The sequence below is a fragment of the Triturus cristatus genome, chromosome 10 (assembly GCF_964204655.1).
Source record: "Triturus cristatus chromosome 10, aTriCri1.1, whole genome shotgun sequence".
In the NCBI taxonomy this organism is placed as follows: Eukaryota; Metazoa; Chordata; class Amphibia; order Caudata; family Salamandridae; genus Triturus; species Triturus cristatus.
In genome coordinates this window covers 605,607,660-605,634,113 of record NC_140593.1, presented here as the reverse complement: position 1 = coordinate 605,634,113, position 26,454 = coordinate 605,607,660, and the positions used below count along the sequence as shown (strand labels likewise).

The window sequence follows — 26,454 nt, the reverse complement described above, 5'->3', positions numbered from 1 at the left end:
CAATCTGTCTTCAAGAGGAGTATATTCCGGGACAGAGGGGCCCATTGGTATGTGTGACTGCAATGCGTGGCGGACCTGCAGATATCGGAAGTACTCTGTGTTTGAGAGTTCGTATTTCTGCTGCAGTTCAGGAAATGATATCACTGCCCCCTTAACCCATACATCGCCAATGTTTGAGATCCTGATAAGGTCCCACCTATCGAAACCTTTTGTCTTCCAAAGGTCTCCTAGGATCTCAGAATCCCAAAGAGGTGTAGTTGCAGTCAATTTCTGCTCCCAACCTAGACTCTTAGTGGCCGTCTGCCAGATCTGCACTGAGTGTTTCGTCGGTCCCATCAGGGCAAAACGTTTCGGTTTGGAATATAGGGCTCTGTAATAGTTCCCTCCCTGGAGTACCCAGCGGTCCATAGCATAGCCCGGGTCGTCTATTCTACGGTAGATGTATTGGTTTATCGCCGCTAGGTGGGCCGCCCAATAATATTTTTTAAGATTGGGGAGGCTGAAACCCCCGTCATACCATTTGAGTGTGAGTTTATGTAATGCTATCCTAGGCTTACCATCCCACAATAGTTCAGGAGAGAGAGAGGGAGAGCCCTCCAAGCCGCTGAGTCCCGTTTCAACGGTTGCAAGGGCGGGGCCAAGTTCCGGCTGTTTAGGAGTTGGGGGTAAGACGTCACGTATATTACCAAATATGTATTGGGCAGTCCCTTGGAATCGCGGGGCGGTCCCCTTGCAGTACATACAGTAGGGATTTACTCCAATTAATTGAGTAACCAGAGAATCTCCCGAAAATTGTGAATGTCTAGCACTGCTATCAGCGACTTCTTGGGGGCGGCCAGGAACAACAGGATATCATCCGCATATAGTGATATGCGGTCCTCCCACGACTGGGCCCATTTTAATCCACGTATGACCGGGTCTCTTCGAATCCACACCGCTAGGGGCTCGAGCGCCAGGGCAAAGAGAAGAGGGGAGAGGGGACACCCCTGCCTAATGCCACGTCCCAGCTCGAACGGCGCAGACCGTCTGTTATTCACCACGACCTGCGCCAAGGGCTTAGCGTAAAGGAGCCTTATCCATCGGATGAACCCCTCCCCAAATTCAAACTTCTTTAATACGGCAAACAGGTAGGGCCACTCTATAGTATCAAATGCCATTGTGGCGTCTAACGAGACTAAGATTGCCGGTTCTCTTAACGTGTCCAGCCTCCCCATCACTCCATGTAATCGCCGGAGGTTCAGGGCTGTATTTCGGTGGGGCATGAAGCCCTACTGATTCGGGTGGACCAGGTCACCGATCACTTTAATCAGTCGGTTGGCCAGCGCCTTACAGAGAATTTGGGGTTCTGTGTTGAGAAGGGAGATGGGTCTGTATGATGCACATACCAGTCTGGACTTGCCCTCTTTGTAGATTGTTACTATTGTGGCTACACGCTGGTCTAGTGGCAGCTCTCTTTGCTCCCTACTCTCCATGAACATAGCCCTCAGCCAAGGGGGCAGTTTTTCTGGTGCTAGTTTATACAGCTCTATTGGTAGGCCGATGGGGCCCGATGCCTTGCCCGCTTGGAGGCTTCTAATCGCTATTGCTATTTCATCATTAGTGAATTCGCTGTCTAGGAGTGCATGCTTCTCGGGTGGCAGGTGAGGGAGGACAATGTCCCTGAGCATGGACTGTGAGTCCTCCTCAGTTTGTTGCATGTGCGATTCGTAGATGATACTATAATGGGCTGCGAAAGTGTTCACTATTGCTTGCGGGTCTGTGAGCACGTGGCTATCTTTATCAAGTATTTCCAGCACTAATCTGGAAGTCAGTTCTCTTTTGTCAAACCACAGCAGGAGTTTCCCGGCCTTGTCTCCAAGGTCATATACACTGCCCTCCGATTCCCATGCAGCAGACTTCGCCCTATCCGTTGCTATGGCCTTGTATTCGTCATTTATTAAGCAGTAGGGCATGTGTCTTTTTGGGCGTAACCCCCTCCTCCAAACTTCTTTCCAGGTCAAGGACAGCACTCTCCACACTCACCAGGTCCTTCATTTTGTCTTTCCTTTTACCTGCTATTAGGGAGAGCGGCTGCCCTCGGAGCACCGTTTTAAATGCTTCCTACAGTATCTGGGAGGAGTCAACTGTACCCTCGTTCTCTTGGAAATAGTTATCCATGCTCTCTACTAGGGCCTTGTGTACAGCGGGGTCTCGGAGGTGCCACAGGTTGATAGGGGCCACCCTGCCCTCCCCCCTCCAGCCCAGCGCTACCTGCGTCCAGAATGGAGTGATAGGAGATACCCTTAGCTAGATGTCTTATTTCACGGATATTCGTTAGTTGTGTGGAGGGGAAGATAATGTAGTCTATTCGTGAAAAGCTGTGTGTTGGATACTGTCTGGATGGAACACCCTCCATGCGTCTGCTAAACCAAGTGTTTCCAGGAAATCTGGCAACCATCTCGCCCCCTTTCCCACATCTCGTGGAGGACTTCTGTCTAGTTCTCCCGAGACCACAAAGTTCAAATCTCCTACCATTATCAATAGGCAGTCTGGCAGTGAGAGCAGTACTGTTCCAAGGTCCTTAAATGTCCGAGCCTGCATTCCCAGAGGGACATAGACTGACAGGCAGGTGATCGTGTGCCCTTCCCACTGTCCCGTAATGCCTATATATCTTCCTAAATCATCTGTCCAAATGGATTAGATCATGAGGGGAAGGGAGTGTCGCACCATTATTCCTACCGCACGGGAGCTGGTGGTAAAGCCCGCATGCGCCGCTAACTTATACCCCCATCTATTTAGTGCCCTACAACTGTGGCCCACCAGATGGGTCTCTTGAACAAGGACCACGTCCGATGCCTGTTTCCTGATGTATTGCAACACCACACTGCGCTTGACCTTGTCTCGCAACCCATTTACGTTCCAGCTCAGTACCTTAAGATTCTACTTTTATTGTTGGTGGTGGAAATCACAAGTATTTATGAACGAATTGTGCAAATGTAATGAAAACCTTTGTTCACATAGCCTCTTAGGAAGCCCTGGTTCTCTGTGAACACACCCCCTGCCTTTCTTATCATCTCTTCTAATCCCTCCGAAGTAGTATCTTCTACAACCGTAACTTCATCAGAAGCTCTTGCAATAATTATGATGCGCACATTGCATGTGTAAAAGAGGATTAGAGTTCCCTCCACAGACACATATACCTTACCTTGACTAAACTCTACAGTGGCCTCCACATACCCTTTTATATCAATTTCACTCCCTGGGTACCCTCTTGGCAAAATATCTGCGGTCTCTAATATTACCTCATTTCAAGCTCTGTGGAACGTCTCCTCAGGAATAATGATGCTTACAGAAACCACATTGACAGTTATTTTAATGTCCTTAATATTTCCAACAAGCTATGACTTGGCCTACATTTCCTACCTCTTTACTTCATCTGTATAATTCACACACAATATTCTTTACAACTCGGGTCATGTGGGCAAAACTGTGGCAATTTACCTATACCTCCTTCAGTGCAGATCCATGCAAAATATACCTTCTTCCCACATCTCTTTCACTACTTGTTAATTGCAAAACAACTCTACAAGTCTGGGCTATGAAAACTACTGCCACACCTGCGGCACCCTCTAAAGGCTTGCTTCTCCCCAAGCATTCCCTGTATTAGAATTTATTGAATCATAGCACCTATCTTAAGCACCTGTGCTTGATGTGACGCATGTGCTCTTCCCTACCAAATTTACCAGAACCTTTGTTTTTCTCAACTACAAATAGCACACCCCCCATATTTCTTGGTATCCATCTTTCTCATTTCTCTCATACAATATCAGACTCCTCAACTTTGTTAGCTATTGGGATGGTATCTTTTGAGTGAGGGATTTCTAGCTGCTCATAAAATCTCTTGAATCTTTTTGCTAGAACACTGGACTATCAACTAATCTCTGATTAGTTCATCTGTCACCTTGCCAAATTGGCATTTTAATAGATAACTACTATACATGGGATACAGACTTATGTACTGTTTCATTCTATTTCTGTGGTTGATTATAAAATTTGTGAACAGTCACAGCTATGTGGATGTTCTTGACAAAACTCGTCTTCATTCGGCCTTGGCCTTCTTGAACACATCGGTTAGTGGATGTCTATTCTGTTTCACAGCAACCGGCTAATATTTGAAGATGTGTTGCCCTTCCTTTCCCAAGGCTCTTAACAGAAGCACTTTCTTACAGCCTGATCAAAAATCTTTCCCATCTAATGGGTATAAGACATTTTCAAAACTCTCTAGCCAATCTTCCAACTGGATGGGAGGCGGTACAGCTTGTGGAAGAAAAAGTGATGGGATTATGATGTTACTTTCACTTTCCATCACTTTTGTCCTATTTAATCTTCGAAGTAACCTGAGTGCAGGTTAACACTCTCACCTTAGGGACACTGCAATTCTTTTTTTTCTTTTAACAGTTACCTCCTTATTTTATTTTTTGAACATATTTTTATTAGAATTACAAACAAAAAAAACAAAGAGGTAGAGTACATTACATAATGACGTATGAATGCATAGTTCATATGATGTGGCACATAAATACAGTGGTCTTGCAGTTTTATAGTGTCGATAGTTTTAGTGCTTGGCACAACAGGAGTTCAGTGAGACATCGGATCTAATTTTTACAAATATATTGAGCTATGGTTGAGCATCAATACCCTCTAATGCATGAATCTCTTATCCATTGTAAGAGACCTCCCATACCACCCTCCCACCTCCCCCACCCCAATGGTATCCCCTTCAGTGATCATACCGTACGACCAGCCGGCCATGCATATTATCAGTCTGAATGTTCCCTTAGGTACTCTATCAGTGGCTCCCAAATGCCTCAAGGGCAGGATGGGGCTGGAAGGAGATCTGTGTAGGTCGCGAGTTGATCCGTACAGTATGTGAAATCTGTGAGACATTCTTTGAATTTGGGAGCACGCCCCCTGCCCCATCTGGGAGTGGCCCTATCCCCAGACAACAGTTTCAGTTATTCATTAAATTGTCCCTCATAGTGATGATCTCCCCCACACATTGAGGCTTTGCTTACGGAACCTCTTGAGTGACAGGAGCAAATGGAAGATACAGGAGTGGCAGTAATGGAGAGTATGACACTAGTTTGTCCATTATTTTAGCCAGTCGCTTCCATGCATGATTAGTGCAGCTTACCGAGTGGTGAGTTACTCCCTCTCCGGGGACCGGAGTTCCCAGAAAGGAATTTAGGGGCGTAGGCAGCATGCATCCCTGTTCAAAAGCCAGGGGCGGCAAATAAAGGGGAGGTGGAGCCAGTATATAGGATAATGGGTCTGCGTGCTGAGATAATACAGTTCCATATCCAGGGCCTCAAAGCCCCCCCCACCCCCTGGAAAATGGCTGTGTCATAACTTTCCAGCCCTCCCAGGGCTGTTTCCCGCCCCATGCCAGTCTGATAAGCAAGGACCAAGAGTGTTAAAGAAAGGTAGCCCTGGATTGTAGGGTATGTAGATGAACAAGTATAGGAGCTTGGGCAAAATGTTCATCTTCATCAAAGCCACTCTTCTAGCTAGGGAGAGTGGCAGTGTGATCCATCGTTCCACCCAGGCGCAGATAGTTTCAATCGCTGTACCGTAATTGGCCTGAAGGGTTGTCTCTATGTCCCTAGTGATGACCACGCCCAGATATTTTATTTCGTGTTCACACCATCTTAGTGGGAAATCCGGGGTGAATTGCTCAGTGTTGGGAGTGAGTGGAAGGATCTGGGATTTGCTCTAACTGAGTCTTATTACAGAGAGGTCGCCAAATATTATGAATTCCCGGAGGACCGGATTAAGACTGGTGCTTGGTTTGCATAGATAGAGGGTGATATCATCAGCATACAATGATATCAGTATCTGACAAGAGGGATATTGGATTGCATAATCTCTATGTTGTTTGGCAACTAAGGGTTCAATGGCCGGAGCGAAGAGCAGCGGGGATAGTGGGCATCCCTGCCGCGTGCCCCTAGTAATGGTAATAGGGTCAGAGTATAGCCCGTTGTCCTGCACTATTGCCTCAGGCTGAGAGTATAACCGCTTTATCCACCCTAAGAACGGTTGGGGGAGGGCCATTCTGCCCAATACAGTACACATGTATGCCCACTCAAGGGAATCAAACGCTTTTGCGGCGTCTATTAAAATCCCAGCAGCAGAGATCTTTGGGTCAATGTAATGTAATAACGCAAAGGTGGTTCTCAGATTGTACGAGGTAGCCATGCCTGGCACAAAGCCCGCCTGGTCCGGAAGAACCAGCCCATCCATCAGCAAGGATAATCTGTTGGCAATTACTTTGGCAAAATCTTGGTGTCACAGTTGATCAGTGACAAGGGTCTATATGCTTCGCAACTGATGGCCTCTTTGCCCGGCTTAAGCAGTGATATAATCATGGCTTGTCGCATCGACAGGGGGAGAGTGCCCACCTCTTTGGATTCCTCAAAAACTTGCTTAAGTAGGGGGGGGCAGCTGCTCAATATAACATTTGTAAAAGTCTGCAGGCAGACCATCAGGCCCCGGGGCCTTACCCAAGCACAGACCTATTATTGCAGCCCGTATTTCATCCTCCTCAATCTCAGCGGCCAAGAATTCTCTACGGGAATCGCTTATCCAACCAAGAGCGGTATCCTCAAAATAGGATGCTATGTCTGGTGTGCCACGCTCTCGCGTGTGATATATTAACGCATAATAGTTGGCAAATAATTTGAGGATCTCCTTTGAATCAGTGTGCCTGTGGGCTTCTTCATCCAGTATTTCCAGGACCTGATTAGTGAACCCAGGGAGTCTGGTAACTTCAGCTAGGGCCTTACCAGGGTGTTCACCCTCCCTTTACACCCTGATGACATGGTATTTCGATCGAAATTTAGATTCAGGTTCTGATTCAGCCGTATATTCAGAGTAGCTCCTTGAGTTTCAACTGAAGGTGCTGGGTAGGAGAGGATGCAATTGTCTCTTCTGTCTTTTTATGTCTCTCTCTAACTTATGCAGGGTGCCTCTAATGGATTTAAGGATCCACCCACTCTTAACTTTACACAATCCCCTCACTGTAACTTTACAACTCTTCCATACGCATGCCACCGTTGCCACACTATCTACGTTGCGAGGGAAAATCTCAATGGTCTCCTGGCATATCTTGTATCTCTTCACAGAATGCTGTGTCCAGCAGAGCCGTAGGCAGGAGCCCCCATGACCAATATGGGGATGCGTTACCTGGCGGCAAAAGCTTCATAAGTACTGGAGAGCGATGCGAGAGGGTATGTGCCAAATGTGAAACCTCTCTGAGACACATATTTAGCCCTGCAAAAAGTAATCAATAGCACAGCCTCGACCAGCTGGAGTGCACCCTGGAGACAAAAGTGCCCTCCCTTTGCGTTGGGTGAAGAACCCTCCATGCATCAAACAGTTGATGATCAGCTATGATACTTGAAAGGTGTTTAGTCGCCTGGGGGTGTGAATGTGAATGGACGGGGGAGTGGTCAGCCAGGGGATCTAATGCCAGATTGAAGTCTCCTCCCCATACAATAAAGGTGGATCATATTTCCAGGATGTGACTCCACAATGTATCCAAAAATCCCAGATCATCGATGTTGGGTGCATGACAGCTTACTAGTGTAACTGTGTGTCCAGCCAGCCTTCCCCACATGATGCTGTATCTGCCGAGTGTCCTGTAAGTTTCCTAATGGGTAGTATCCCAATCCTGACTTCACAAGGATAGCCGTGCCCCAGGCATATGTGGAGAAAGAGGAGAAGCAGCTGTGTGCAGCCCATTTTCTACCAAAATTATTTGGCACTTGAGGATTTAGGTGCGTCTCCTGTATCATAGCCATCTGGACATGGTGTCGGTCTAGGTATCCTAAAACTTGCCTACGCTTGCAGGGATCTCCAAGACTGCGTACATTCCATGTCAGAAAGTGAAAAATAGGGGTTTTATCTGGACCTACGGTAGCCATCACTCCTTTAGACCCTCAGAGGGGCCGAGTGTGTATCTGATGCCGATAATATAGTGTTGTGTGACAGAAAGCGTATGCATTCGTATCCACGTACATTCAAGATTGTGCAGTGCAATACCTTCACGTTCACTAAGAACAAACCTATCCCACACACCGCCCACACCTGAGACCCAATCCCACAGGAGAATATAAACCCACCCATCCCAATCAATAACTGGCCTAAGTAAGGCACTCAACAATAGAAAAAATAACCGGTATTAGTGACATTTTACTAATACCCAACATGTGTCGTGGGAGAATTCCCACTGGGGAAGTGCGCCAGAGGGACCGTCAGCGCACCTCGCAGTTGCGAGGGAGCCCAGGAGAACATTATTATATGGCAGACTTATCAGAGCTAATGACGCCTTTATAAGGACCACTATTTTTAGAATTTGGTTAGAGCCGTGCATGTACATCCATGCTTCCCGCTGTCATGCAGTTTATCAGTCTGTATAGTCTCACTAATTACGGACGCAGTTCTTGCAATAATGCACTTTACCATTAGTCCTCTTCGGGAGCCCGTAAGTATCGACCTGAGCCTGGGTCTCCATCTCGGGGTGTAGGCTAGCGCCGCAAGGCGATTTTCAAAGAATCTTGGGCTTGCTGCGAGTTATTGAAAACATGCAATTTTGCTCGGTGAAGAACACGTAATCTGGCAGGGTAGAGCACGGAAAATTGTATATTGGCAAGCTGCAGCTTCTTTTTGATCAGCAGAATTTTTTTCTGTGCTTCCTTTACCACCATGGTGAAGTCCGGATAGATCAAAATTCTGTTACCATCAAAAGATAAGTCTTGTGTTCTCTCTGGCTATCCGCAGTGCCGTGTCACAATCTTTATAATTCAGTATTCGTGCCAGGATAGGGCTGCGAGGAGCCTCCGGCAGCGGTCTTGGAGCCAAAGATCGGTGGGTCCTTTCGACCACCAGGACCTTAGCGAATACGTCCGCGCCAAAGAGTTCCAGCAATTTTTTTTTTAACATAGTCTTTCATGCGTCCCATAGCAGTGGACTCTGGGACCCCCACGACGGGCAAATTATTTATGCGCAAGCGCGCTTTTAAGTCCTCATTCTTTGCAGCAATGATTTTGAGCAGTTTCTCCATGCGTAGTACCTTTTCGTTGCTGACTTAAGAGATATCTTTAATTGTAGAAATGCGCTGCTTAGTTTTCAATATGCGTTCGTCACGTTTTTCTAGTTTTTGTGAAATGAAGTCCATGCACATATTTATGGCGTCCATTTTGGATTCAATGGACATGAGACTTTGGTGCATATTTAACAGCAATGCCTTAATATCAGAGTCTTGTAGGGGAGTAGAGGCAGGGGCACCCTCTACTCTTTGTGAGGCTGTGTCTTTGGATTCATCGGAGGCATTCTTGCGTGCAGAGAAATGCAGCTCGGATTGTTTGCCCTCTGTTCGGCCCATGATGTATTTAGTTGCGCGGTGTGAGCCAAGCCTTCAGAATGTACAGCAGGGGTTGCTCGCAGAGGTTGCTCGCAGAGTCTACCTATACTGTGTGGGGAGGGGGGCAACGAAAGGCCCGGCCGAGTCACCTTGCCTCTCTGCTCCACAACGTGAGGTTTGTTATGGCCAGCCTCTTCCCCCACCTAGGCACAGCCCCCCCCCCCCCGCCGACGCTGTCTCTATGGGGCTCCTAATTTTTTGGATGCAGGGCCCTCAGCCGACCACCACCGCCCCCCAGCACACCAGCGGCCACCCGGCCCAGCAGCGCCCAGTCCAACACAGCAGCACCGTCTCACAGCCTGCTCACCTCATTTGCACCGCACTGCACCAGAAGGCCGCGGTTCAAGTCAGGCGCCACCAGGCCAGGCAACCACTGCAGCGCCGACGGGACCGGTATGAGACCCCACCCCGGTCAAGGCAAATGGCAAGACCCAGGCGCTACTTTTCGTGCCTTCGCAGCAGGCCCAGGCCGATGCTCCAGGAGCTCACATCACAGTAGCCCAATGAAACCAAGGCCGCAGACTAGGCCGGGCGCTCTCACCACCACTCCCAGTCTGCAGCCTTACGTCGCAGAGCTCTCAATGCCGCATCGGGCAGGAATCCATTACTGTAAGCCTCCTACTCCAGTGTCAAATAGTGCCTGCAGCTCCAGCACATCACCGCATGGTCCTCAGCGCGCTGGCAGCAGGCAAGTACACAGCGTGTACCTCCGATTTCCAACAACCCGAGTTATCTCGTTGGCAGCCCTCAGGTATTTACAAAGTTGGTTGCCGGGGCACTGAGGCTCCGCTTCTGCTCTGCATGCCCCGGCCGAACTCAGAGGCCCAGCTCCACGTCAGCGAGTCTCTGCAGCAGCCGCACTCCAGCACCGGCCTTGCCGACACTGCACGGCATCTCCGCTACCCACCCACAGGTATCAGAATGCTTCTGTAGGCAGGGATACGCGAGGGCTGCCGTTGACCCCCAGTAGCAGTGGCCCCCACAGAGTAGGTTACATAGCCTGCTTCGCCGCCATCTTGCACTGCAACGCAGTTCGCGGCTGGGGTCTCACGGCATCCCACATCCGAGAAGCTGCCTGTAAGCTGATTCAGGGGTATAACGGTTTTCAGAAGCGTCCTAGGGGCATAGTTTCAAGTTTTAGATAGTTTTGCTGCCTGATAGTGCAGGATTCTTAAGGATGGTGCTCCTGGGCTAACAGAGCCTCCTTAGGGTGCGGCCATCTTGTTCGCCGGCCCTCTAGCGCCAGTTACCTGTTTATGATAATTCTTTCTTAACAATTTTTTTTATTCCTTTGCACTTTTTCTGTGATGTTTTGAAGACTGTTGCTTGCCAATGCTCTTTCCTCTACTGGAGGATTCATCCACATCATCACCAGAGCTTTCCACTCCATGCTTCACTCGGGAAACGTATTCATGATGCTTATGTGCCTCCTCTATGGGTATTGGTAAGTCTAACCAATCAACTGTAGCCTCATGATCATATGCTGAAGTGTACTTGAATCTCTGCACGAGTGCTTTCACTACTTCGAAAGTGAGCTGTACTAGTGGCGGGCGGGCACACAACCTTACTGCACTTACCTTGCATCATGTGGGCAGCCTTGTTGCATTGTCATTACCTTCCAAACTGCACATTCCATAGTGTGGAAACTCTCAAAGGACCTCACTGAAAATGTTATGAATAAAGACGCTAGCCACAGCGAAGAAGAGAGCAGGTTTATTTTTGTCACAGCCAAAGTGTGGTCTTACAGCACCAGTCAACTCACAAGCTCACATCTATGGAACCTCCTGCTCAGAACAGAACATGACACAGCTGATTGTTAGATTGCCCACAAGAAGATCTTCTAGACGTTTTCTGGGCTTTCAGCTTTACAAGGATTCCCACTTGGAAGGTCAGATTATTCAGCAAGTTTTCATCATCTAAGACGACTGAATAAAGATCCTCCATTTCTTCTGCAGATAAGAAATATAGAGGTATGCACCGCTATCCTGCAAAGCCAAATTATGCCAGTGACTGTTATCTGGGACTTCCAAATAAGAACATATGGAGGACTCAGCTGATTTCAAAACAGGGATGTCAGACTGGTGGTTGACCATCAGAAACATGCCCTTGTGTCCGAAGCAAGCAGAGATTACACTGGATGCCAGTTGCTCGTAGAACTGAATTGTATGCTATTTGTCTGGTGCATCAAATCCTTCATGGCAAGGTTCATAGTAACTTGTGTTCCCAGACCACCCATTATCAACCAAGGTGTAGACACAGATCTGCCTCTCTACAACTGGTAAAAAATCCTAGGGTTAAAGGGCTTGTCTCTAGGTTAGGGTAGCTCCAAAACTATGGCATCAACTCCCTTTATCTTTGTGGAACATTCCCAAACTTGCTATCTTTCATAGGCCATTAAAGACTTCCATTAATCTACTAGCTTCACATACTCTTTGGAAGGCACACAGTCCTTTTCAATTAAGTGCCAAGATGGCATTGGTGGACATCATCTTAAAAAAATAACCATTCATGCATTCCACACAGAATACTTTCCAGTGCTTTCCATAACATTTCTAGAATGCTTTAAAGGCATAACAATTTCATTCACAATAACTGACATTAACCGATGTCCTTCTACCAACATTAGTAAAAGCTGAAGGCATACTTCTCCCAAAAAATGAGAACAAAAATATCACAACATGGATTAAATTACAGAGATTGCAATGTCTACTGATTGCTACCCTTAATGTCCTGCATATCATTTTAACAGTCTATTTTCTGAATGTCTGGCCACATAAAGGAAACAGATAAACCAAAACCACTAAAGCGTTTGAGAATGTAGGGGTTTCCAGACAGATATGTTTTTGTTGCATAGAGAAGGCTAGAATGCTGCACTGACCGATCTGGACTAAACTTTGGAGAGAATATAGTCTCTATTAACATATTACAAAATGAAAGATCATAAGGCCTTACTAGGAGTCAGACAAAAGGTTTTTTTCTCCACCAGGAAGAGGCTTTGAGCATAAAAACACAACTCCCAAAACTTGGATAGAGTTATTTTATTATTGAGCAGAAATAGATGTCAACTGTCACCCGGTGTCTAAAAGGTTGTTACAGATGTCGGGAGTACAGGAAATTTATATTCAATAATAATGCTTAATGAATGAAATGCATGGGGAAAACAAAAGAGTAACTTTAGAAAGCAGGCATTAATAATCATCTATCCAAGGTATCCATAAATGTACTGTAAGACTGAAGGCTTGAGCACATGGAGAGAGACTTTTGTAATCACAAATGCTACATAAAGAAAACAATTAGGCCAAAACTCTAGGGTAACTTATATGAATGAAAGCAGAATCATTAAACATTTACAACTGTTTAATGATCTGCAGAGGTTTTTATATGAACCAAGCAAAAATTACAATATGGAGAAGATGCATGGGATGAAAAAAACTGAAATTTAGATGAAGAGATATTTTTTAAAAGATTTGGGACCTTTATGAAAGAAACTTGGTTCACTATTTGGTGCACTCACCTTCAGTCTCCCCACTTGTCTTGATGCCTTTTGAACCACCCTCAGTACCTTTAGCCTTATCGGGATCGTCTTGGGTATCCTCTGCTCCTTTATCATCTTCCTCCTCCTCCCCAACATTTTTGTAATTTGGTCTTTTTTGCAACCGTTTCTTGCCTTTATGCTTGTTAATCTCAAGTGATCTCTCCAGTGTTTCTGGTGGCTTTGTGAAGCACCTCACTGTTGTTTTTGCCTACAAATTGATATAAGGTGATATGAAAGTTTATTTTTATATAGGCCAACAGAAACTTAAAGACTGTGCTCCGAAAACTTTAGTAAACGAACCAATGCAGGAATGTTACCTATTTTTTCACATTCATGTAATTTAACACAAAACTAAAAATAGCACACATTTGAGCAATAGGCTTGTATACTAGTTGCATACAATTCTACAATTCAATGTGGTATGCTTGCTCTCTTGGTCTCAACTGACAATTGTTAAGAGTTTAGAGGCTGACTTAAAGACAAAACAAGCACAGAAGGTAGGAAGAAATTAGTCAACTTTAACAGATGTTCAGCATCGATATTCTTCACCTATCTGAGGGTTTCTGCAACAAAGATTCCACATTGTTTCATTCACACCAATCTTGGAAAAGAAACACTGTTGAGGAAGGGGGAGTCCTGTTATCAGCATCAATATGGTAAGAACCTAGCAGTCAAATGGAAAACAGTGAATACCAAGGAAGTGAAGAAATCACCAATAAGCAGGACTACTGAAATTATGCAATTCTGTGGCCACGCTGTTGTCGGCATGGTTATGGATTTGCCTTACTTTTTGCCCATAATCTGTAATTTGCTGCATAAATTGCAGATAATAAAAAAGATTGCATCTAGATCAAACGGATCAAATGTTGCTAAAAATACAGCAATGTATGTTGCCACGTATTAGAAGACCCTTCGCAAAGGTTGTATGATCACTGATTATTTGCTTTTTGCTATATTTGGGTCTTAAATTGGCACTAATGAGGTGAAACCTTTGCCCAGACAGTGTTAACATGTGTAAAAATAATAAAGTAATACTGTTACAAAATGTGCCACTTTGTCAGATAATTTGCCAGTTCTAGCTGTATAATTTAGTCAACCCTGCTCCATAATTTGGTCCTCCACTATCACATCGTTCCAGTAGCACAGCCTATAGGCCTGTAGACCTAAATGAAACAAATAATGTGGAAATCAGAGTCTCCCCTTGAAGATGTGGGAGTACCAAGCACCTCCCTGTTGGGGTATCCGAGAGGGGTCGGAATCAGCAGATCCTCAAATGGAAGAAAATATGTAAGGAGTGGAAGGGAGGTAGTGGGCATGTTGGAGGATGGGTCTATGGTGCAAAAGCCCATGCATCTGAAAACTGTAACTCTTTCGGTGCAAGTTATGTTCCAGTGTTATAGCCTGTGGCTGGTCCCAGTGTCATGCCTTGCGGCTTGGGACTTACCAGGAGACTGAAGGAAGTGAAGATGGCACACAAGAGTCCTTTAAGCCACAATCTATTACAGGAGACTTCTTAGTGGAGACTTATGAAGCAGACCTCTAACAGCTGACCTCCATCTAACAAGTGTCCGTCCATTTTAGACCACTGAGCTCAGAAGGCAAAATAAGATACCACCAATGCACACAAATATACAAAGCTTTTGTGGATATTGTATATCAGTATTGAGACGTCATTTATAACTATTTTCAACTTGCAGTTATCTTGGAAGTGCCAAAATCTGATATTCACATCAGTGCTTTGACAGGTATGTAGGAAGCTAGCTTTTTATGTAGTGCAACAAAATGAGGTACACTATGTAGAATGTCCAGACGACCTTTAGTTCCACTAAAAGCAAGATGGTTAAACCCTTCTTTCGTTGTTCACTTCAGGTCGCTCTCCATTGGGGTGTCACTAGCCTGAGGGTAAACACTACTTCTGACTAGCTACTTTTCCTACCCTTTCTGGTGCTAGATGGGCCCCAGGGCAGGGGGTGGCATCTCCAAGGTCTGGGGGAAGCCAAGGATGCATATCAAAGGTGGTAGAGACTTCGAAGCCTCTGGTCTTGATACGCTAAATCATTAGCCATCCTGCTGCAGGAGGTGTGAACACCTTCCTCTGGAGCAGGAATTGTTTCTGATCTCAGAGAGTGCGAGCACTCACCTGCAGGGAGTCAGAAACTCGTCTGTAGTGGCAGGCTGGAAGAGTTCAGTTAGCCAGCACACTAGAAGCCTGGTAGATTTCAGAGGGCACCTCTAAGGTGCCATCTGGGTGCATGTCATAACAAACCTAACACTGGCATCAATGTGGATTTTTTTAAACGATGTGTTTGATACCAAACACCATTATTTTCAGTAAAGCCATAATGTAGCTGGATAACTTGTAATGTCAAGTGCCCAGTACATATGATTAACATGGCTTCCTGATCACTTGCAATGTCGTGGTAATGGAACCAGACATCAATGGGGCACATCTGCTCATGCAGATATGTCCACACATATAACCCACTCAGCTTAAAGGCTCTATGGCTTACTGTAGGGGTGACTTACATACAGTATATGCAGTGGGCATGGCATGGCACACAGGGAGTGTGCCATGATGTGTTTTCAAAATGGTTTGCATCATTTCACGCATCCTGCAATGGCAGGCTGTGTGCAGTATTTGTGTGGGTCCCTTTGGGTAGTATAATACATGCTGCAGCACATAGGGACACTCTTTACTACCCATGCCCTGGGTAGCATAGGTACCACTTACTAGGGACTTAGAAGGGTGCTAAAGTCCTTGCCAATTGAATTACAATTGAACATGTCAGTATAGGGGGAAATGGCACTCGCACTGGAGCTTAGTTAGCAGGCTTCAGTGCACTGTCAGAGTTGAAAAAACAGCATCTAGTAGTTCAAATAGGGTCAGAAATTGGTGGAACAGCTGCAAAGAAGTCCAGCTTTCGACACCCCTCCCTCCCCAGACAACACACCGGGAGACTCAGTCCACCCCTAGGAGAGTTTCCGTGGCTTCTCAGGCAGGGAAAAAGTACAGAAGCTGGCTGTACTATAGCAGGACCTACTCTGCCTTACATCCTACCATCCATGGCCCTGTCTCTGGGGAGCTGATTGATATCCACAGTGATAGAACCCATTGTAAAGTGAACTTTCACTAGTACTGCACCCTTTTCTTTCACCCCTTTTGCCCTGGGTAGTGAGGTGCCCAACTCTCCTATGCCTAACTTTGCTAAGGCAACACCTAGCTTACCCAAAGAGGTTAGCCAACACTTGAGTTACCCCACCATGACCAACAGGGTCATGGGCCTATCTTCTTTTGGTCATGTGGTCTGTTTTCTATGCCAAGTACAGTGCTGCCATGAAAGCCAGCACCCTTCAACGGCTACTGACAGATGTCAGTATCCAAAGCCACACCATAAGTTCTCCACTGACAGGTGGCAGATATACTTTAGGGGCAACTGGGAGTTCTTGTAACCTCTCTTGCTGTTTAGTGTTGGGAGCTACCACATCCTGTGGCAGACACCCTTCTTCCACTCTCCCTTCCTTCTGTCAGAGCAGGGACAGCTCCCTGGTTCTGCACAGCTGCCTGACTGCTTAGGACTTCTTTAGGAACAGGAGAAGCCTTACCAGTGCCAACTCTGGACTTCATCCCAACTGGGTCAGAAGGTCATTGGTTCACTGGATCTCTCTTTAAGAGTGGCTTCTCTTTCCTCTACTTTTTCCCTAACTATTTGGACTCCAGTCTCCTAAATGTAGGGACTGGATCTTCGGGATCTTTGGGTTTGGGGAGCCTTGGGCAACCAGCCCATTTGGGTTTAGACCACCCTCTGGGAGGTCACTGCCTAAGATACAATCTAAGGGGAGGTAAGGACTGACCACCACCTATGTCAGCTAAGAGTACTTTACCTCTCCAGGGGTGCTATGGATACAGTCCTAAATGTGACCTCCCAAGGGACTACCCTTACTTTCCTTTTCTCTCCTAGGACATACTGATCTGGGGAAACCAACCTGTTTACCACTATGATGTGACTGATCCGTCTCTCTCAGACCCGTGGTAGGGATCCCATTCACCTGAATGGAGGGGGGGGGAGTGCCTACTCCTACCCTCAGGTATCACCAGCTTACTATCTGGTCCTGCCTCCCAGTTTACTGCAATGAGGGCCTCTTCATCTGAGGAGTCCTTCCCTATGGTTACACTGCATAGTCCAGTGCTAATCATCCTCTTGGAACAGGCTGGATCACTCTGTAGTGACATTAGGCTGTGTTTTAACTGTCAGTACTATTATCCACAACTTGTTTAAGCCCTGGGCCACTCTGCCTCTGCTTGCTAGAGTGGGGTGGGATAGGTTTTCCTTCTTTTTAGGGATCTGAGGTACTGAGGGAGTCTCTTTGGTGGGCTGACCACCTCTCTCCTTTGTGGAGTCACCCTCCTGGGACTTTTTTGGTACCCTGGTCCTTATCCACTCATCAGCTTTCTTAGCAGACCTCTGGGACTAGAAAGAGATGAATCTACCAGATGCTGGTGTAACTTGTCTGAGGTACAGTTTGTCAAAATTTGTTGTTTCATAATCACATTATAAAGCCCATCATGACCCTGCACCTGATTACTTTTCAACAAGCCACCTAGTGTCTTGATTGAGAAGTGAACAAAGTCTACCTAGGTATAACTTGAGGTTTTGTGAGTCTTCCTGAACTTAATTCTGTACTCCTCAGTGGCGAGTCCACAGCCTTTAATCAGGGTATACTCCATGAGACCACTGGACTTTCTCTTTCTATGGCCAGGGTTTTGGTCTGAAGGGCTGCTCTTCTGGCTAGTCTCTCAAGGACTAGGTCTTCTTCATCCAGTTTTAGGGTAGAGGTGAGGGAGTACCTCATCACTTTCTCTAGTGAGTTTGGGGGGTGCTGGGGGAACGGTCTCCTGAAGTACTGTCATGATCAATGTCAGCGTCTTCCAAGGTATCAGGATCTTTTGTGGAGTTGGTTAAATTAACCTCTGCAAGGAGCTCCTGGAACTGTACTTTTGAAGGGGTTGAACAAGTCTTAATTGTGTGACCTTACAGAGGTTCCTTAGATACTGCACGGTAAGCTGTAGATAAGGGGTCAGGTTGAGCTCCTAAAGTCTCCTCTGGGTCAGACATGTTTATTACAGTGTGACCTTTTTACAAAATCTACATCAAATTCTAAAAAAACTTAAGGCCTAACTGAGTAGTACACTTTCAAAATAAATCTCTGATACTGACTGGAAGACTTAACACAAGGCCCTGACAGTTCAAATTAGAACACTTTGAAAAATAAAATCGAAAACATTTGCTAAAAATATTTTTGACTAAAGATAATTGTGGGCTTCTTTGTGTGAGCACCTATTGACCTAGCGGTATTGGCAAATTGTCTTGAACCCCACCTCTGATCCACCAATGTAGGAAGCTGGCTTTTTATGTAGTGCACCAACATGAGGTATACTGTATAGAAAGTCCAAACAACTCTTACTGGTTTACAGGGCTTAAATAAATAATCCCAACTGCTCTCTTTGAGGTAGTGTGGGTAAGCAATTTAGGCTTATTAGAGGGCCGTGTTAAGCATTTGGTGCACACACAGTCAATAAATGAGACACACTCAAGAAGAAACCGGAGATAAATTTGGAAAAATAACACAGGTTTTTATAGAATTTTAGACGCCAGGATTATAGGAATCAGGTAAGCACTTAAGACGTTCTAGATTTTTTACAGGTAAAATAGTAAAAAATCACAGCTGTCAGACCTGAGGCATGAGCCTCGAACGCGGTAATGTTATCCTCGGGAGAAACATTCACTGCATAGGTGCACTTGAAAGCGATTACTCAGGGTTACTCTTCTGGACTTAAGGTGCAAAGGGGCCACGGTCCAAAGAACCACCAGCAATTCAGATTTACCTGCCCCAGTGTGTCTGGTCACAATGGTAGTTTCAAATGCTACCAGTTAAAGTCAATGAAGAACCCTGTAACAGAAAAACTGTTGCAAGTGGGGACAAGTCCGGCAGAACCCAAAGAGGGGCTTGGTGCTTGAGGAGCTCTGGAGCAATGGGGCACCATCGGTTGGCTCGGAATCAGGCTGTGGGGCTCAGATGCAGATTGTTTTCTACGCCAGGTAGCTTGCGTTGGAGGCTCTCACTTCTTGGGTCGACCTGGTGATGGGGGCAAACAGGACAGCAGGGTCACTCTCTGCGCTGGCCTCGGTGATGCTGACGTCCTTCATCGGTAGGTGGGTCCTGACACGGTTTGTCTCCGGAATGGACACTTAAACCTTGACTGCAGCTAGGGCTCCTCAACACAGGGTATTGGTGCTCGAACGCTCCTGGAGGGTCTAGTGGCTCGACACTCGCTGGGGAGACAGAGCTGACCTCTAGGAGCCACAAAGTCACCGTCCTGCGGTGCTGCTTTCTCGGTGGACTCGGTAGTTCGCAGAACGGTTACGGGGCAGATGTGGGTGGTGCTTGCAGATTGCAGGGAAATGGCCCCTCCACTTCAAGGGAGATGCGGACTGGTTGGCAAATGCTGGCAGCCCTCCAAGGCTTTAGGAGAAGGCACAGCTGCAGGATGAGTAGGGTCCTTGTAATTGTCGGGACAGCAGAAGACAGGTAGGGTTTTGTGTCAAATCTGGGGCTGGTCCCGTTTTAGCATTTTTGGCTCTTTTTTGTCCTTCTGTTCCCAGTAGAGGAATCAGAGTTCCTGGTGTCAGGGGGCCTTCTAAATACTGAATTTAGGGACGTTAAGGGGAGTATAAGATTGTAAACAATAGGCTACCTTCCCCTGGGGTGTTTTCACTCCCTATATGACCACTTCCTGTGGAGAGTGGGCATAAACCTGACCCAGAGTTCCTAGTTCCACTAAAAGCAAGCTGGTGGAACCCATCTCTCGTTGCTCACTTCAGGTAGCCTATGGGGTGCGACTAGCTTGAGAATCAACACTCCTTCGGACTAGCTAATTTCCCAACCTGTCCTGGTGCCAAATGTTTCCCCGCATATCACGGTGCCAAATGGGCGTCAGGGCAGGAGGTGACATCTCCCAGGTCTGGGGGAAGCAAGGGTCACATATCAAAGGCGGTAGAGGCTCTGAAGCCTCTGGCCTTGATATGCTAAATCACTAGCCAGCCTGCTGGAGGAGGTGTGAACTCCTTCCTCCGAAGCAGGCATTATTTCTGACCTCAGAGAGCCACGGCTCTCACCTGCAGGGGGTGAGAAAATAGTCTGTGGTGGCAGGCTGGAAGAGTCCAGTCTGCCACCACACTAGAAGCCTAGTAGGTTTCAGGGGGAACCTCAAAGGTTCCCTCTGGGTGCATGTCATAATAAATCCAACACTGACATCAATGTGGATTTATTAAGACGAGGTGTTTGATACCAAAAAAACATTATTTTCAGTTGAGCCATTACGTAGCTAGACAATGCGTAATAACCAGTGCCCAGTACATATGCTTACGATGACTTCCTGATCACTTGCAATGTCATGGCAATGGAACCAGACATCACAGGGGAATTTCTGCTCATGCAGATCTGTCCACACATATAATGCACCCTGCCCTATAACTCTAAGGCCTACTGTAGGGGTGATTACATATAGTATATGCATTGAGTATCGGCATGGCACACAGTGTGCCATGCTGAGCTTTCAAAATGGTTTGCACCATTTCATGCATCATGCAATGGTAGGCTGCGTGCAGTTTGTGTGGGTCCCTTTGGTTGGCATAATACATGCTGCAGCCCATAGGGACCCTTATTAGTACCCATGCCCTGGGTACTATAAGTACCATTTACCAGGGACTTACAAGGGCGCCAAAGTCCTTGACAAGTGAATTACAACATGTTAGTTTAGGGTAAAGAACACTGATACTGGGAGCCTGGTTAGCAAGCTTTAGTGCACTGTTAGAGTTGAAAAACCTGCATCTGGTAGTTCAAATTGGTGCAAAAAGTCAGGGGACATTTCCAAAGAAGTCCAGCCTCCTACAGGAGATGACTGGATTTAGCAACAAGTTCACAAAAATAGTAAATATGTAAAAATAAAATTAAAATAACCTAAGTTTAATTCTGTTGATTCTCCCATCACTGCCTTCGACAGTCAAGAATGGTTATCATCTTCGAAACATAAGAGTGCAAGTTATGCTTTAAATGTTATCACCCTTCATTGAGGCTGATAAGTTACACTTAATAGCCCCAGACCTATTTCAGCTACACTGCGAAACCAAAATCAGCAAACCTTGCTGTTCAGAAGGCTCAATACATTAAAGGGTGATTGAAACTAGGTTTCACGTGATGGGTTCATTAGAAATAGAACCTCGAAGTGGTTTTGTAGTTCACACCTTAGAAACAAAATGTGCAGCCTGTCTGTTAACCGCCTTCTATGTGACAGCACCTTTAAATCATATTAGAAAGATGAGGTTGAGCATGTGCAAATTAGGCTGGTAAAACCAAGCATTGCCAGTAACTCTCGCTCTCTCTTTACGGGAAAGGGAAAGTAGGTTAGAAGACCAATAACCCCCAAACAGGTGTAATCAAACCACATCTCAACTCACAGGAAGTGACTCGGGCAGCTGTCACTAAACAGGAAGGGAGGCAAACCTTACACTCTCTGCTGTTTAGTGAAGCAACAATGAAGTGTGCACTCATCATATATATATTAGCAAGGGTCATGGCTGGAGCACAAGAGCGAAAATGAATGCAAACATCAGCATTTAATGGTAACTCTGGGTAAGGTTTTGCTTGGAAGACAATGAGATAACAGAAATACATTGCCATAATTGTCGAAAGTCCCATAGGACTACAGGGGGCTCACACTATCATGCTATTATTTGCTTTAGGATTTTGGATAATATTTGTTTCATATTGATAAAAGGCCAGTTACTCTGTAAATGAATTTGGCTTTAATTTGAACCCGATAACCATCTTAAAGGAGTCACAATTAGCAAGGGATACTACATGTGACTATAAGTGGCAAAGACAGAGAGGGGGAATCATATAGAAGAAGGAATAATTACATACCATCGCATATGGTTACAGGACTCCCAAAATCCACCTATCTGATAGTTTCAAACAGATGCCAAATTGAGGACGAAAGAATAACCTTTCAGTCTACTTTAGCTTTTGACTGGTGACTTCCAGTTGTTAATTCATCTCCCTTTATTATATAATATATCAGCAGGTTTTAGCTCAATGGCGTGCACAATAGAACCAATACACAAAGAGCCCTCGGGTCCGAAGAAACTAGGTGGCGTCAAAGAGGGGAAACAAAAGGACTTACGAGGGGTTTCACTTTTAAGGACAGTTTCCCTCACACACCAAAGGTGTTATGCTTCATCATGAGGAATCCTCCTCACATCATGAAGCCTAGTCATGATGCGGGCTACAAACCCCTCGCTGTGAGGGAGGAGCTATGGGATGTTTTCAGGCGTAAGGGATATTCCTAAAACCCAATGAGAGTGGATGGAGTGATGGGAAATGTGCAGTGCAAGGAAGCATGAGTTGTTATTATTATGTTCTTATGTTGTTTTGATTCACTTTTCCACACAGCAGTAGCTATAATAGATATCCTGATGAAAGCCACAAGACTTCCTAGGTCTTAGGCTGAAACATGCCGATCACTACTCAGTGCGCCTGCATCAAATGTGTCGAATGGTACAGGGTAGAGAGAAAAAAACTCATCAGGCTAACCCTGTAGCTAGTTTTACTCACCCACTTCCTTGCGCTGCACATTTCCCATCACTCCATCTGCTCTCACTGGGTTTTAGGAATACCCGTTACATCTGAAAACATTACTGAGCTCCTACCTCGCCGCGAGGGGGATGTAGCCCGCATCATGACGAGGCTTCATGATGTGAGGAGGATTCCCCTTGATGAAGCATGACAGCTTCGTTGTGTGAGTGAAACCGTCCTTAAAAGGGGAATCACTACCTCCCGATACATCCTTAGACTGGAGGTTCGGGTTTCTCGTTAGTAAAACAAGTCCAGGGTAATTTGGAGCCTGTGCTAGAGTAGCATCAAGCCTCAGACTGCAGAGGTCGGGTGACCTACACTTTAAAAGGCTAAAAATGGTCGAAAGATTAGTATAATGAGGAAAGAATCCATTAGCTGGAATAAAGATAATTTTGAACATTAGTAGTGGGAGACCCCAGGACTGTTCAAATTAACAGGAATAAGGCAAGGCAGCTGAGAACCGTACAAAACGACACCTGTACATGACATTCAAATCACATCTTAAGTCACTTTCTTTGGAAGTGTCTTTAAATTGTTTGAAGTGTCAACACATAAGATCAGTGGTTGAGATAATCGCTAACTGTCCTGTAAATTAACCCACAGCTGTTGAAAACTAGGTATGCTACTGGGAACTTTGCCAAGGTACAGAGTACTCCTTTCATGTTTTCGTAGAAACATTAAACTTTTACAAGTGCAAAGGCGAAGCCTAGAGGCAAAAAGGAAAAAAAAACCACCAAAGATGGCAGTTACAAGAAAAAAAATATATCAAAAAAGAAAAAAAGTCAAATGCATTAAATGAATATATGGTATTAATGTTTTAATCAGCACGAAGTACACATTAGGAAGACTTCAGGGGAATTCGTAGACATCGCTGATGCTAAATCAGGACCAAACATTCCCGACTACGATATTCAATGATAAGTTACATGATAAAGCGAATCAGATAACTGAAGAATTTTTTGCAATTATGAGAACTTTATACTGAGGTATAGCATCAAGAAGTGTCTTCTGTGAAAGGAAGGCATGACATCTTCAAATTGGTAAGATGACCAGTTTGTAGGATGACATAATGAATACACAGCATATGCTCACAAACACATACCTACAAAACGAAATGTTTGGTAATGCTTTGGTTGTGGAACCTCAAAAAAATGAACAATTCATCAACCAAGTAATATTCAGACTGGATTTGAGAATTTTCTCAGTCACGCTCGCGTACACTAATAAGTGGCACCGTGTGGCCCCGTTACGCCCCTGTGATTGAGTGGAGGAGCAAATAAGCACCAGCCTTTCACACTGGCGTCAGTTTCTCAATCTTTCCCCTTCTGTGCACCCAGATGCGGAGCACTATTTAAAATTGTAGTTCACAGTGTGCCAAAACCCAACTTGAAACCTTAACATAATGCCCAGGAGTCCACTCCAAGGAACAGAAGGCGAGGAATCCGTGGGTATAGAACCCACTGGAAAGAGAGTTGCTGAAGGTAAGGAACTGAGCCTTCTGATGGATACTTTTGACAGAATATTCTTCATTTTAGGAATTGATATCACAGCAGTGCCTACCAAAAGGGATTTCGGCAGTGGGCTCAGACCAAAATGTCTTGCAGCACCGAGCAAGCAAAATGCTCCTGTCAAGGCAGTAGTGTTTCATGAACTTGTGCACAGATGCACAAACACAGCCTGGCAGATGTGTAGAAACTGCACTCCCCAGTCAACGCCATCGTAGGTCTTATGGGGGTGCCTTACTGGTCAGTACATAGCAGATTTTAATGAAGATTCGTCTTCTCAAAGTACTTTTTTCTGCACCACCTTCCCATTCTTTGTTCCAGAAAATCCTACAAAGAGCAGGACCTCTGCACAATAGCCAATTATGTGGCTAATGTAAAGCTCAACACCCCTTTAGAATCGAGCCAATAGGGTCACTCCTCCTCCTTCAAAGGATGAGATCGAGAAAAAATATTAGTAGAATGACTGACCAATATGGAAAGGAGTCCCAAATGTTGGCAGGAAGGCAGCCTGTGTCCTAGGCACTAATTAGTCTGGAAAGAAGGTGGTGTAGGGCTGTTGAATTGAGAGCGCCTGCAGTTTACTCATGCAGCATGTGGAGATGATGGGAAATTAGCAAGCCTGTTCAGACGATCAATAGTCACAGTGAGCAGCTGTGCATACGCTTAAAGGTGTAAACATAAGAAAAGTCGTCAGTAAAATCAAAATTCCATTGCGGCATGGCGAAAGGCTTCAGGGGCACTTGAAAATCAGGTTTATGATAACAATGCATCATATCAAATGATTTAAATACAGCTGATTGACCAGGTAAACCAAGAAAGGCCCCAGATATAACCCTTCACTGTACCAACTTCAGTCTTGCCAGGCCAATAACAAAGCAAACAAGACCACCACATCTGAAAGTTTGGCCTGCAGATGGTCAGTATGACGAGCACCTCATAGACAAATCATTTTTCCCAGTGTAGATGGGCTTTGTTGAAGTGTGTCACACTGCAAGGATAACATCGAATGCAGCTAGCAGATCACACACATTTAACTGTTGCTGCTCAGTCTCCATGCATTGAGGTGTAGGTTGATGAGACCCAAGAGGTCTCCCCGAAGTGGTACCCAGATCGGAGGGCCAATGCCAATACTGAGCAGCTCATTGTACTATGCTCTCCAGGTCCAGTATGGGGCTATTAAGATGTCTTGGGCCTGGTCTGTCAGGACTTTCCTAAGAACTTGAGACAGGAGACCAGTGTCCTATTGCAGTCAGAATGAGTTTCATAGTGATCTTCTTGGCTGAAACTCCAGTATACAGTAGAGATGTAGCTTTGATAATTGCCCCAACTATCACGGACCTGATTAATTCCCCCACTGTCCACAGGAATAGTTCCTACCAACTGGAAAAGGGCCATGGTGAAAACCTTACTAAAAAAAAACTAATCTGGATCCGGCGGACTTGGGCAACTATCGCCCTATCTCCCTTTTGCCAGGAATAGGCAAGATTACAGAGAAACTTTTTAGTCAAACCCTCTCCTGCTTCCTTGAAACGTACAATCTGCTTCACTCCTCTCAAACAGGATTCCGCCTGCAACAGAGCACTGAAATGGCCCTGCTAGCAGTGGTGGACGAGGGCAGAAAAATCTTAGATTAAGGAGGAACGTCCGCCATTATACTCCTTGACCGGAGCACAGCATTTGACACGGTGAACCATGGTATCCTGGTTCACCATCTCAGGAATATAGGAGTAACAGGCATGGTGCTTCAATGGCTGTGTTCCTTTCTGGAGGGAGGATCTTTTCAGGTATTCGAGGAGGACACCGCGTCTAAACCCACCTCCTTACCGTGCGGAGTCCCTCAGGGCTCATCGCTTAGTCCGACTCTCTTTAATGTGTATATGGCCCCTCTTGCAGCTATTGTAGCCCTCTCTGGGATCCGTATGGTGACCTACGCCGATGACACTCAATTGGTGGTAGCGTTAAACCAAACAGATCAAAAGACTAATGGCCTTTATTCCTGTCTTGAGGACGTATCCAACTGGATGGATGCATCTCATCTTAAGCTTAATGGTGGCAAAACCGAGCTCATGATATTGGGCAACCCCATTAGCTTTAAACCCAGTATCATGTGGCCAGCCTGCATGGGTCCCACACCGGTCCACAAGTCTAAAATCAAGAGCCTGGGCATTTGGTTGGACCAGGATTTGAACTTTAGGGTGCAGGCCAGGAAGACGGCAGCTACCTGCTACGGTCTGCTTAGAATGGCCCGTAAAGTCCTCGCT

The 26,454-nt window shown here is 45.8% G+C and overlaps 1 protein-coding gene across 4 annotated transcripts in view; it reads right to left on the bottom strand.

The window, feature by feature from the left end:
- The window catches only part of CLEC16A (C-type lectin domain containing 16A), a 645,672-nt gene that overhangs the window by 383,289 nt on the left and 235,929 nt on the right, over window positions 1-26,454 (bottom strand). For 2 of the 4 annotated variants that reach the window (XM_085632123.1, XM_085632125.1), the window contains exon 10: window positions 12,975-13,203. In XM_085632123.1, coding sequence (XP_085488249.1) covers window positions 12,975-13,203 — 229 coding nt within the window. The remainder of the gene's footprint in view (window positions 1-12,974; window positions 13,204-26,454) is intronic. The other 2 variants (XM_085632126.1, XM_085632124.1) reach the window with 1 other exon arrangement.